Below are 12,198 nucleotides of genomic sequence, written 5' to 3' on the forward strand. Positions count from 1 at the left end.
GGGAGACGCGTCTGGGGCTTGTCGAGGTGTCAGCGAGCAGCTCTGCCAGGGCTCGGGGAAGACACCTGCAACGTGCCCAGTGTTCTTCCTGCAGGCTGTGAAGGAAGGGTTTCCAGTGGCGTGGAAACAGCTCTTTGGGAATAGAAAGCAGGCAGTGATGCGGGCTGAGGGAAGAAGCAGCTTCAGCGCTTCTGCTCCCACATCCACCGGCTTCTTAACCTCATCTCCAGCACAATTCTCTGCTTATTTAATTCGAGATTATAAGCATCACCAAATAGCATTTAAGAGCTTGCTTGCCATAGATTTTTGTCCTCACAAAGAGAAGGCTCAAGGATGCAGAGTTCCCGTTTAGGGAACTTCCCTGTAACAGACTCTGCAGGAGTTCTGAAGGGTACCCAGAAGAAGACTGCACCACTTGCAACCACTCACGTATTTAATTCAAGGAACACACCATTTACTTGTTCTAAGAAAGCAGACAGTGTGTCAAAAGACGCAGAAACAATTGCTTCAGTTTTTCTTGGAACTTCCACTGAAAACATTTGTGGTTAAGTTTTACCAGTTTAACTGGGTCTAGCCAGGTATTAAAAAACAAGTAAAACTATTCTAATTAATCTTTCAAAATAGATCACAAAAAGCAGCCTTCTTTGAAAAACAGGTGCAGGTACTGAGTGTCCAACAATGGTTCATGCGACAAACTATAGAAGTCACTGTAGATAGCCACCCTTTCTTGAAAAGGTTAAGACAATTAGTATATTTGGCTCAAGGATATTTTAATAGTCATTTGTTGCCAAGTAGAACAGAGAAGTAATTTTAAAATAAGGTGAATCCAGCATACACTCAGAGAAACAGCTCCATCCCTGCACAAACCAACCTATGTTCTAATATCAAATCTGAATTCAGAGACTTGTTGAGAACTTTCTGCAGTTTCACAGCAAATAAACGGCTCTTGAAGGCCAACAAGGCAACTTGGTTAACACAATACTAGTTGCCTTGCCTAACTGAAAGGCCAGTTACACTTACTTTCACTGCAACATGAATTCTCCTTCAGCAGCAACAGTCGTAACTTCATCTTCTTACCAGAGTGTGTGGAAGAACTATTTAGCTTTTATTTTTGGCAGCAATCCTCTTCAAAAATCACTCAGCACACATTGATTGTACTCAACAAAAATCAAAGCAAAGCTTTGTAAATCCCTGGAAATGTTCCATTCTGAATTTCTAAAGCAGCTTGCTTTGGGTATGATGAACAAATTGTCTTACAACAGTGTACACTGTACATACGGTTGGCAAGAAGGATTCTTAATCTTCTCAGTGAAAGATGGTAGTTTCATCATTTCAGCTCCAATAAAAATACTAGAACTCCAATTATTACTTGATTGGCAATTTCCAATTTCAAGCCACATCTGTTTAAAATTTCTTGCTGCTAATTCATTTAAGCAGTGTTACCACAACACCACAAAGACTGATGGAAAAAGTAATGCAGTCTTTTGGAAAGAAAAAAACAAACCAAAACAGAAAACAAGATATGAAAGTGGAACTGGTAAACACAAAGAAATAAATGCAATTCAACAGAAGGTAGGGAATACAGCAGCCTCAACTAGGGAATACTGCACACACACCAGTTCCTCATTACTTAACAATCATGACAAAACTATGCCAAAACAGAGACTTGTTTCTGTTAGACATCAAAAAATAAGTTGTGAGTGTTCATTTGTTATATTTATTTTTTTCCATGTTGTTTGCCTTGCTCAGAATGAGTATTAGGTGCACTTATTTTTTCATCCTTTCACAAACCACAGGCTGAGCACTGATGATGGGAAAGAAGTATTCTGTCCACCTTCAGCTGAGTGTCCCCATGGAGATGCAGCTGTCCAAGCGCAGCTCAGCTCACTTCTCTGAGTTTTTGTGAGCATTAATTACCCTCCGTCGCACCTCCTGGTTCCTGGCTCTGTTTTCTTCATACTGTAAGACAGATGAGGAAATTAATAGATCAGCTGTTATCATTAAGCAAGTCAGTCAAATTTAAAAGCGTAGAGAGCATTCATTATAGAGGAACAGAAACACTAGGTTTGACTGATGCATTAGAAATGCAGTTCTTGTTAATACATATATTGGTTCATTTTTACTTGGAAAATAACATTTATTTGATTAAAACACATTTCTAAGCTTGAGGACACTAAACTCAAGAGTATTAAAACATCCTAATAAAGAAGATTCACTTAATCTCATGGAGGAATTTATACATCCATCTTAGATACAACAGCTACACTTCATACATGAACTAGGAAAAAAACTGCACTTGTGCTATTCTAGAGCACAGGTCAGGTTCTTTTCCTTTTAAAAGATACTGATTAAGTGTGTCTGCCTTCTGCAGACATGAATTTGTCATCACAGGCTGGGTCTATTTTTGATCATGGTAATTCATTATATGCACAGTTAAAGTAGTATACAAGATGAAAGGAACAAAGGCAAATTTGGATTGAATGAGGGTAAGGCGTTTGGGGGCTTTTTAAGGTTTAAAAAAGAAACAAAACAGAGAGGGGACTCCAGTTTATAATGTAATTGAGAAAGCCCTCACAGTTTAGATACATGCATAAGACAACCATGCCCCTGCACTAGCAAAATCCTGAAGGCTGAAAAGCCTGACCTTCTTTCATTGCAACCATAAAGGAAAACTTTTCATGGGTAAAAGAAATGAAAAATTAAGAACAAGTGCATGATCTGATACATATTTAATGAGAAGCAAAACAACCTTGGCCTTATGTTAAAGCATGCCATTTGTTAAAGCCAGGTTTTACCTGACAAACTTATAAAAAAACCTGCCCACTCCAGAACGTACCTGCATTTCAAGTCCTATTTATTGATTTGTACTACTCAGTAAAAAGCAACTCCATTTCTATCCCATGGACTTTTTTTTTTTTGTAAATCCAGGATTTAACTTGTAGTAGTAAATTTGTTCCTTACCTCTTTCCTTAGGCATTTCCGCATCTCCCGGTCAATATCATTGCAATGGCCAAAAAATTTCAAAATGTTGTGCTGATCAGTTAGGGAGAGAAAATAAAATTAAAATTCAAAGGTTTCTTCCTCTGAAGCTCTAAGTTTCTTACAAGTCACTTGCATTTTGCAGCATAGCCTGGTCTTCTTTTCCTTTTCTCTTTTTCTGAAAAATGATACTTTATAACTTCTTGAGTAGCTTAAATTTAGAACTATTCCTGAGCCTCATTTGAACACCCTCCCCATTGCTGAAGGTTGAAGGGCCTTACCATGTTGTACACCCCCACTAAAATAGGATTCCTAAGCTGCTGCAGCTATAAATTCTAAAAGTAGAACATGCATTTTATTGATCTAGGAATCAGTCTTACTACTTTCACTCACACTAGGTTGAATAACATACAGAAGACAAATATTCTGAACTCCAGTTTGTGATTAGAAAGATGCAGGGAGATCTACAGACAACCTGGAGGCAACATCCTCTGTGCTTTAGTTTTCCTTATTTCTTCCTGACCTGGAGAGGCAAAGGACTTGATGCTCTCAATCACATGAAAAATGTGTGCCAGGAGATGGAGGCACTAGAGCTAAAGGACTAAAATGTTTGAAACAGTATAAAAAAATGGAGAGATTAAGTTTATCCACATCTTAAGGTTAATAAATAAGATTTACCATCTTCATGACATAGCTCAACTGTGGAACTTAGGCATACTTAAGTGTTCCTTAGTTGTTGAAGAACTGCAGGCATTGTCCTCAGGAAGGCACTTCCCAGCTAACCTGATGAAATTCACCACAAAACTCTTTCCTATCACTCAGAATTTCCTGAAGAAACTTCATATTATCAGCCATCAAATCACTCTCAGAACACATCCTGCTACAAGGACTACTTTTTCAGTGATGCTTGCTACCATGCCACAGAATCTCCTAGCAGAATCTGGCAGCAGAGCATCCAAGCGGTTGAGAAGACCTGAAGGAGTGGAGGTTGTAGTAGATATTTACAGCTATACAATCAATAGAGACAAATTGATCAATCTTTTATCAACCTCTAATGAATTAAAATAAAAACAAACAAAACCATGAAGAACAAAACAGGTGAGAAAGAAGTCACTTATATGTATTTCAGAGGGAAATCTATGCACATTTCTATAGCTGATGAGCTATCAATTTACACAATACAGGAACACTATTAAGAATTCAAACAGCGGACAAGACTTCAGCCAATAGAACATGACTGAAAGTAGGAGTAGGTTAATAAAGATTATGCCAAACACTTCACTATAGCAGTGCTATAATTAGCTTGTTTATACCTCTCTGCTTTATAAAGGGCACCAGATGACAGTCTGAAGCAGTTGTATGGAATAAACAGGCACGTTACTGCAAGCTGATCTTTCTTTTGTAACAATTAATTTTAGATAATACAGATTTAATTTTGTATATTATTTCCATACCTACATGTTCAATTTCAAGGTAAGCACTAACATTTCAAGCTAAGTCAAGTCCACTCTTACTAGTGCATACAGTGACTTGAATCTATGTTTATTTAGCCAGATTCCTAAGATGACAACATTTTGGCTCAGATTATGAGGAAAAAAAAAAAATCAGTTTCTCAAAAATAGATATTATGCCTGCTTTGCAAGACACCATGCATTTTCTCTCAGCTGCTACATATAAAAGTAAGTCTCTCTCGTGCACACACTTGGCACCAGAATGGAGTCATTAAAAAAAAAAAAGACATTAAATAGGAATGCCATTAACCTCCACACTAGATGCAAAACTTGATAAAATGGGCAGGTTCTAGATGAGGAATAAAGTAAATCAAACTGACTTTTGTGACAATGAACACACAGGACACACAAAAATAATGCTTTTCATCTGAGGAATATTGATTTAAACTGTAGATGAAGATTCTTAGGACATTTTGGCATTATAACAAAACAGCAGGTAGTCACTGATAACTGATTAAGATCATTGACTTTTCAGATTTCAGTGGCTTCAATTTTAAAAGAATATTTCATTACAGCCCTCTTGCATTTTAAGCAAAAATGTACTGTTTTCTTTTAACTGAGTGAAAAAGCAGCCATCTTCACCCTTTCTGTTGTGAGAGTGCCAGCACTAATACCCTCTCATAGCTGAGCACAAGACTGACAGAAGTAATTCCTCTTTGTGTAAAGATCAGCTTTAAACAAAATCAGGAGAATATAATCCTGTGCATGACTGTATGATTGGTGCTTCTAGTCCCCTCAGGAGTTGAACTGGCAACAGATTCCTTTGAATCACTTACTGCCAAGGAATTCAAGTACACCTTTAAGTTCCACTTCCCTCTTCAACTCAAGGCAGTCTTATAAGCTACATTATACAAAAAACCTGTGATGCTTGCATATTAACATTCCTTTTTCTTTTAAGACAAACAAACAAAACCAGTCAACCTTTACGCTGAAGTAGTAAATTAGTATTTCTGGATTCTCTGGTCTAAGCACAGAAAGCCCATCTATGTATGTAGCAAAAACCAGGACAAATCTGAGTGTATTTTCTTTCCTGATTGGATTTGTTTTCACAATTATGAAAAATTAATATTTTATACTGCCTATAGAAGTTTTGTTCTCCTCTTAACTGGCAGTAATTTTTTAGCAATCTTTTTTATAACATAGTAGTTAATGTACAAGAGTCTGCTCACTTAATTCTAGCTACTGAACACTTGTAGCTACATTACAACATAAAAGTTGTTTAAAAAAAAACCCAAAAATCAATTAGGAAAAAAAAAAAAAGTCTCTACAATCTCTCAAATTACCTAGAGCATTTTTAGGCAAGTTAAAATTTTAGAACTCAGAAGAAAAGCATAACTCTTATACCTAATACAACTTTGTAGTTTTATCTTAGCTTTCACTGCAGGGGCTGACTCTAGAGGTTTACTACAGAGCTTTTAAACAAGGGAGATGAAGATTCTATCTTCTTGAAGCAGTGAACAGCCCAGGAAGCCTGAAGACAATCTGACATTTTATATCCTTGGGTGGGTGCCTTCTAAGAAGATGGAAGTCAAACAGTAATTGACATTTAGCTCTCCAAGCACTGAGTACAAGGCATGCTGTGTGTCTGGATCTCCATCAGCACATCTGCTTGTGAACAGCCTGAAGCCTCTGCCCAGTGAACAGCTGGAATATGGAAATGCTGTAAGCACACAAAAGAGCCCATGTGAAGTCGCTTTTATTATGGTTTTTTGAGGGCACACAGTACTAAAAGGTGCAGAAATTATTTCCATTCTTAAAACAGGGCCATACTCATCAAGCTGTAGCACAGGAAATTTTAAGGCATGTTTTCTTTCCCAATGAGATCACTGGCAAAATTTTACACACAGTTGTCAGCTACCTCTTCAGTGAAAAACCTACTCACTATATTTCATGGCTGCTCTGCCTAGAGGAGGTTTTTTCTCACTATGATCACATAATATTCTCACTAATTTAGCCAACACTCATTTCACCAGTCCTCCCACTCTCTTTTCTGCTCAGAACTCCTTACCTCCTTGTGACACTTCTTGAGCAGACTGATAACTAGGTTACATTCTTCAGTGTGCAGATGAGGAGACAGGTCTGGATGCATCTTCAGTTAGAGATAATTTTAGTAGCACAAGGACATGTATCTGAGAAATCTCCACCTGCCAACATTAAAATATGAAGGTTTAACTAAAAGGCTTGAGTTAACCATATCATATACTATCACACAGTACTATTTTAACAAAAATATTTTAGATCAAAATACAGCTTAACCTGTATAGCTTATATTACACAACTAAAGTAATTAAAGTCAGCACATCTGTTCTTCTATGCAGCCTGAATGTTAAAAGTTAATTAGAAGTTTATATTCTTTGCTATCAAGGACATAAGCATACATTTGGGATTTTAATTTTCAGGGACTCCCAAGTAGCATTAATCTATCTTGAACTGCAGATTATCTTTTCACTTTCCTACTTCACTTTTCTTCTTTCTAGCTTTAAAAAAGATATGTATATGTAATTTTCTTCCTACCTTACACAAAGATTGATTGGAACAGGAAGCACAATTGGTATTTCATTACAGCACTCTGAGAACTGGCATCTTTTTTAGTTACCTACATGCTTTTTTAAAAAATCATGACCCAAATCATTGATGATGCTTTAAAATCCAGAATATTTCAGATGTGGCCTCAATACTGGAAAGAAGAGTGGAATAATAACAACTTCCCTTGACCTGCTGCCTATGCAGCCCAGTGTGCTGTTAACCCCTGTTGCTGCAAGGATGCGCTACTAAATTATGTCTTAACTGCATGTAAACCAGGACCCCCAGGTCCTTTTTGGGGGGGCTCTGTGGAGCAAGAGCAAGCTTAATTCTAGAAATAAATATTATATTCTTTCCCATTTAACAAATAATAATAATATTCCTAGAAGTAATTTTCAAGATCTTTTGTTGAAAGGGATAGAAGTGTCATTTGATAACGGCTGAAGTAAGATGACATCTTTGTTGTGGAAGATCACTGGGGAGGGAAAAAAAGCCCAGTTCACACCAGGCCAAATGGGCTCACCTTGACACAATTCTACTTGTCTGATCCATACTGCCATGGAATTGAAGAGATGCTTTTTTTGATTGCTTACTTAATATTTTGTCATTCCCCCTCCTCCCAAAGAGATCACCTGCCTTGCTGCAACACACCAGGCAATTACCACAACTTGTAGTAAATAGCCATTTCTGTTTTAACACCCCAGCTAAACAGATCAGCTAAGTCAGCAGCCAAATGTAAAAAGTGTAAAATGCCAATGTTCAGTTGCAGTGCTGGCAGCTATAACCTACACTGCTATTCCTAGAATACTCCACTAATATATCCTTCTTGAAGAGGTGTGTGCACTAACTCAGTATTTCTCATCATGTGTTCAGTTTGACAAGAGTTACATTCCCACAACCAATCAAAATTTAAAAAATACAAGCAGAATTTAAAGCCTCTTGAGACCCATAAGAGTACGTTCCACATAGGGTTGCAAACACATGTAGTAATTTCTTTCAAAAACCTCCTCCATGCTATCTGGAAGTCTGGTATGACACTACATATGCTCTTAGCACAGAATTTGGAAACCATCCAAGTTGCTTAAGCATTCTATTCAACAAATTAACAAATGAACCTTTAGAAATATGACAGCAGGAGCATGACTGTAACAGCAAAGTGATTAAGAACCCTGCTGTGTTATTGCCACCAGCTTTTGATTGCATGCCACACAAAGTCAATATGTTTTAAATTCATCAGTAGATTCTGTTGCTAGCACTAGAGTTAGCATTCCCTGGAGAGGGTGACCTGCTCAAAGACTGCACCTTACTTTAACATGTGTGAACCCAGCTGAGTATTAAATCTTTTCATCATTCAGCCCCCTACTGCTCCTCCTAAAACTGTCAACTGAGCTGGCTGTCTCACAAGGAGAGAGCAAGACTAAGAGTCAAGGGATGCACATCAGCACAGGCCAGAAAAGCATGGGGAGCATCTCAGGGAAAGATTCATTCTTCCTAAACTAAGATTAGTAATCATTGCCATTGTTTACAAAATTATTCTCAAATAAAGTGGATAAAAGATGATATCAAGATATCAATGCCACAAATAGATAGATATCAGTGTACTTCATCAATTAAAAGCCTTCAAACAACTCAAATGAATTTTCCAATGGCATCTCTTGCAGGATTGATGCTACAAATCAGAGGTTGTCACTGTCATAGCAGTTCACAGAGTGGTGCTGCTGAAATTAATTTTCAAGTAACATTCAATATTAAAATTGTTCAAGTTCAGATACAAGATATGGTACTCAGTTCATGTAAGTTATGACAGATTAAAGTAACAAAACATCCTAGAGTGGTCATGGAAGGCATACCTGGAGCCTTTCAGTACTTTTGAATTTGAAGACTGAACAGTGTTTTCAAAGCTCAATATTATGTTTAGGACTGTCAGGTTAGACAGTGATCTGTAATGATCTGACAAGGCTTTTTGCTGAAGGGGAATGACTGACAGATAGAAGATTTTCAGGAGTACCAAAAACATTAAAAAAGGACAGGAACGAGCTATCGTTTTCCATCTTACCAGAATTTAAGTGCACATGGACAGAATTTTATCTAAGTAAGAAAAAATACAAGGAGAGGGGGGGGGGAGAATCACATAAAAAGACTGGGAATAAGCAATACAAATTGCTCTGAGAAAACTGCTAACAGAAATGCTAGATAAAGCATGTCAAAGTAAACAAGCAATTTTAGTAGGAGAGATATTAGCAGTAAAGTAGAAGAACAATCTTAAGAAAATACAGGAACTGCTCTAGGAGGAAAATGGACTGCAAAATGCTAAGCAAACATTAATATCTGAAGTGACTATTTGGAGAGAAGTATTTAGGTGAACACGTAACAAAAAGGCACTGACATATTTCATTGGCTTGCACAAAAATGGTCTGCCCTTTAATGTGTTTTATGAGAGATTTGAATTCTGCACAGTTTTTCCTTCCTTGTTAAAAATTACACTGCATACATATCTAAATGGCTGGGCTGAAATACCCTAACAACTAAATGCAAATTTCTATAAATTATTAACCTTGAAGGTAGGGGACATGAATAGAGTTGATGGATCTTTCAACTTCCTTAACCACTTTCTAAATCCATGCTCTCCTTCAGGATAAAAATAATAATAACACAAGAAATTGTCTCGTTCCAGTACCATGTTCTGTGTAGTTCATCTTTACTAGGGAAACCAGGTGATGTTCTAGCTTTATTCTTTCAAACATAAACCCAATTTATTTTTTTTTTAATCAAAGCTTAAAATTAAAAATTTTCTGCCAATGATACTGAATTTCCAATGCTTCTATTTTTGTTCCGAAAAATAACACCTATGAGATAATGCCTTACATAATCAATCCTAGACATTAAGCATTTCAAATTGCTGGATTTCATAACAGGAACCAACATGTAAGTGATCAAGTGAGATTCATCCCTAATCTACAAGTCTATCTATACAGATGTTTGATGCATCACACATTTAATATTAATGAGCAAAAGGATTAAACATGTACTATAGAATACACAATAGAACTGCAGATACCTAGCAAGTACACAGAAACCAAAAAGCTGTTCTGAAAGAGCAGGCAAGAACATTATCCTCATTTCATTCACACCTTTTGGACACCAAAATCCAGGGTGCCCATTTCTCCTTCTCAAGCAAAAGAGCAGGAAAACAACCGAGCCACGTTTTTCCCAAATGAAGCCTAGGATCAGCATGTCAGAAATCCAGGGAAGTTCCTTTCTTCTTTTCTCAGAATATCCCATAAATATGAACTATTCAGTTCCCAGACACAGAAGGAAAACTAAATTAGGTTGTTTGCATCTTGCTGATTAACTTAATGCTTAACATTTCCATGTTTGGGGGACAACAGTGAAAGAAAGGTTTAAATTGAGATGACGGTTTTCCTAAGATACTTGTTCTGTACTTCATGAAAACATGTTAGAAGACTATTTCACACAGAATCACAGAAACTTAGGGGTTGGAAGGGACCTCGAAAGATCATCTAGTCCAACCCCCCTACTAATTTTTCCTTTCAAAAAGTTGCACACAAAAGTAATTTAATTTGTTCAAGTTTCTAAATTTAATAGCAAAAAAACCCCAACAAACCACAAAACACGAATTCACATCTTGCTCAGAAAAATGAATTACTTCTTAAAGCAACGTGCAAAATCTTGTGTGACAACCCTGAAGATGCAAAATTGCATCTGAGCATCTATATTGCTAATCATTCGGCTCCTCATCCAGAAACCGGGAGCTTTCCACAGCACTGAACGTTTCCTGCAAACCCTCACACATCCACCAGGCGGCAGCACGACCACGGAAAAGGGAACACGTCCCAGTAGAGGATCCTGAAATTCCTGTAGAGCCACCGCGTGTGACATTCACTTGTGCAGCCCTTTTCACTGTCTCATTTCAGTAAGACCAGGCATTTTGCTTTTAAGTTCTCAGTTACAGAGTATTGCTCTGTTTGGTTTTGGAGAAAAATACTCACAAACCAACCAGTTCTTTGTTTACTCCAGTCATTGGTGTTTTTTCTGTAAGACCCTATGAAGTTTTAGCATAGAAGTGGATCCAGACCCACACCTAATTAGTTGGTCTCACCTCTCACTTCAGCAAAACTTCTACGTTCCTAGAATTATCTTTCTTACACAATTTAGAAATATTTTTTATAACACTTTAGGATACTCAGAAGAGGGAAACAAGATATCACAATCTAGCACTGTATCACAGGATTACTGAAGCAATCTCTTTCTATCCCTGCTACAACAGGACTACACGGTCAAGAATGACAAGCCCCAGTCAGTTCAAAAGGATAGCACACTGAACATGAGGTGCTGTGGCCAAATTCCTGTTTTGCAAACTACACTTGTGCTTCAGCTGCATCAACCAGACCAGGCTTCACTTCACTCCCACTTCATTTTTCTCCCGATCTAGCAAATAAGAACACTTAGTACCCCTAGCAGCACTTCCTTGCTTACTGTAGAACTAGTTTTCCCCTTCTGAGGGAAAGGGGATCAAGAGGATCACACTCCCCTGATGGAAAAGCCAGGACCACGTCCCTTGAGCAGCCAGATCTGGAGGAAGACAGAGCACTTGGCAGACAGTAAATACCATTAACCCGACACGGGGTAAAAGGGGCTGCCCACTGTTACCAACACTTCGGGCAGGAGAGGAGGCCCTCTGAGCTCCCACGCTGGCTTTGGTCGGTAGTTCCTCAGTTTCTCCCAGAAGTCCTTAACAAAGCGAAGGGAAACACGCAGCCCCGGGGCAAAACAAGCTTACGGCTCAGAGCAGCTCCTGTGAGAGCCCTCCTTGCGCCCAGGAGGAGGATGCGAAGTGAGCAGAGGGTCCCACAAGGCAGCCCCCAGCTCCGGCGGGACAGGACCGGGGAGCGAGGCCGCCGGGACTCCCTGCCCCCCTGCAGGGCTAGGAAGGAACAAGGCCGCCCGCTGGGGCCTGGCCAGAGCCCCCGCTTCTCGGCCATCCTGGCACTTACTGCAGTCCCCAGAGGACGAGCCAGGGAGGCCGGCACCGACACTGACACCGGCAACGCCACTGACACCGGCACTGACACTGACACCGGCACCGCCCGCCGGGGGAGGCTCCAGCGCCCCTGGCAGGCCCGGCCGGAAGCGGCACCGGCAGCTCGCGGCGGGGCGGGGGGGC

The 12,198-nt window shown here is 39.0% G+C and overlaps 1 protein-coding gene across 1 annotated transcript; it reads right to left on the reverse strand.

Moving 5' to 3' along the window:
* Nucleotides 1-1,884: 1,884 nt before the first annotated feature.
* Nucleotides 1,885-6,579, reverse strand: CMC2 (C-x(9)-C motif containing 2). Its single transcript, XM_010006191.1, has 3 exons — nucleotides 6,499-6,579; nucleotides 2,962-3,033; nucleotides 1,885-1,959 (listed from the first exon to the last, which is right to left on the reverse strand). Exons 1-3 carry the CDS (start codon nucleotides 6,577-6,579, stop codon nucleotides 1,885-1,887), a joined length of 228 nt encoding a protein of 75 aa, XP_010004493.1.
* Nucleotides 6,580-12,198: the final 5,619 nt, after the last annotated feature.

The sequence above is a fragment of the Chaetura pelagica genome, unplaced genomic scaffold, assembly GCF_000747805.2.
Source record: "Chaetura pelagica isolate M959 unplaced genomic scaffold, ChaPel_1.0 scaffold139, whole genome shotgun sequence".
In the NCBI taxonomy this organism is placed as follows: Eukaryota; Metazoa; Chordata; class Aves; order Apodiformes; family Apodidae; genus Chaetura; species Chaetura pelagica.

What these genes read in the sequence shown, in the direction of transcription:
- CMC2 (XM_010006191.1), bottom strand. Translation starts at nt 6,579, where the DNA reads ATGCATCCAGACCTGTCTCCTCATCTGCACACTGAAGAATGTAACCTA. An exon ending in TCAAGAAGTGTCACAAGGAG is followed by an intron (nt 3,034 to 6,498) that starts GTAAGGAGTTCT and finishes CTAACTGATCAG; the next exon opens with CACAACATTTTGAAATTTTT. An exon ending in GGAAATGCCTAAGGAAAGAG is followed by an intron (nt 1,960 to 2,961) that starts GTAAGGAACAAA and finishes TCTGTCTTACAG; the next exon opens with TATGAAGAAAACAGAGCCAG.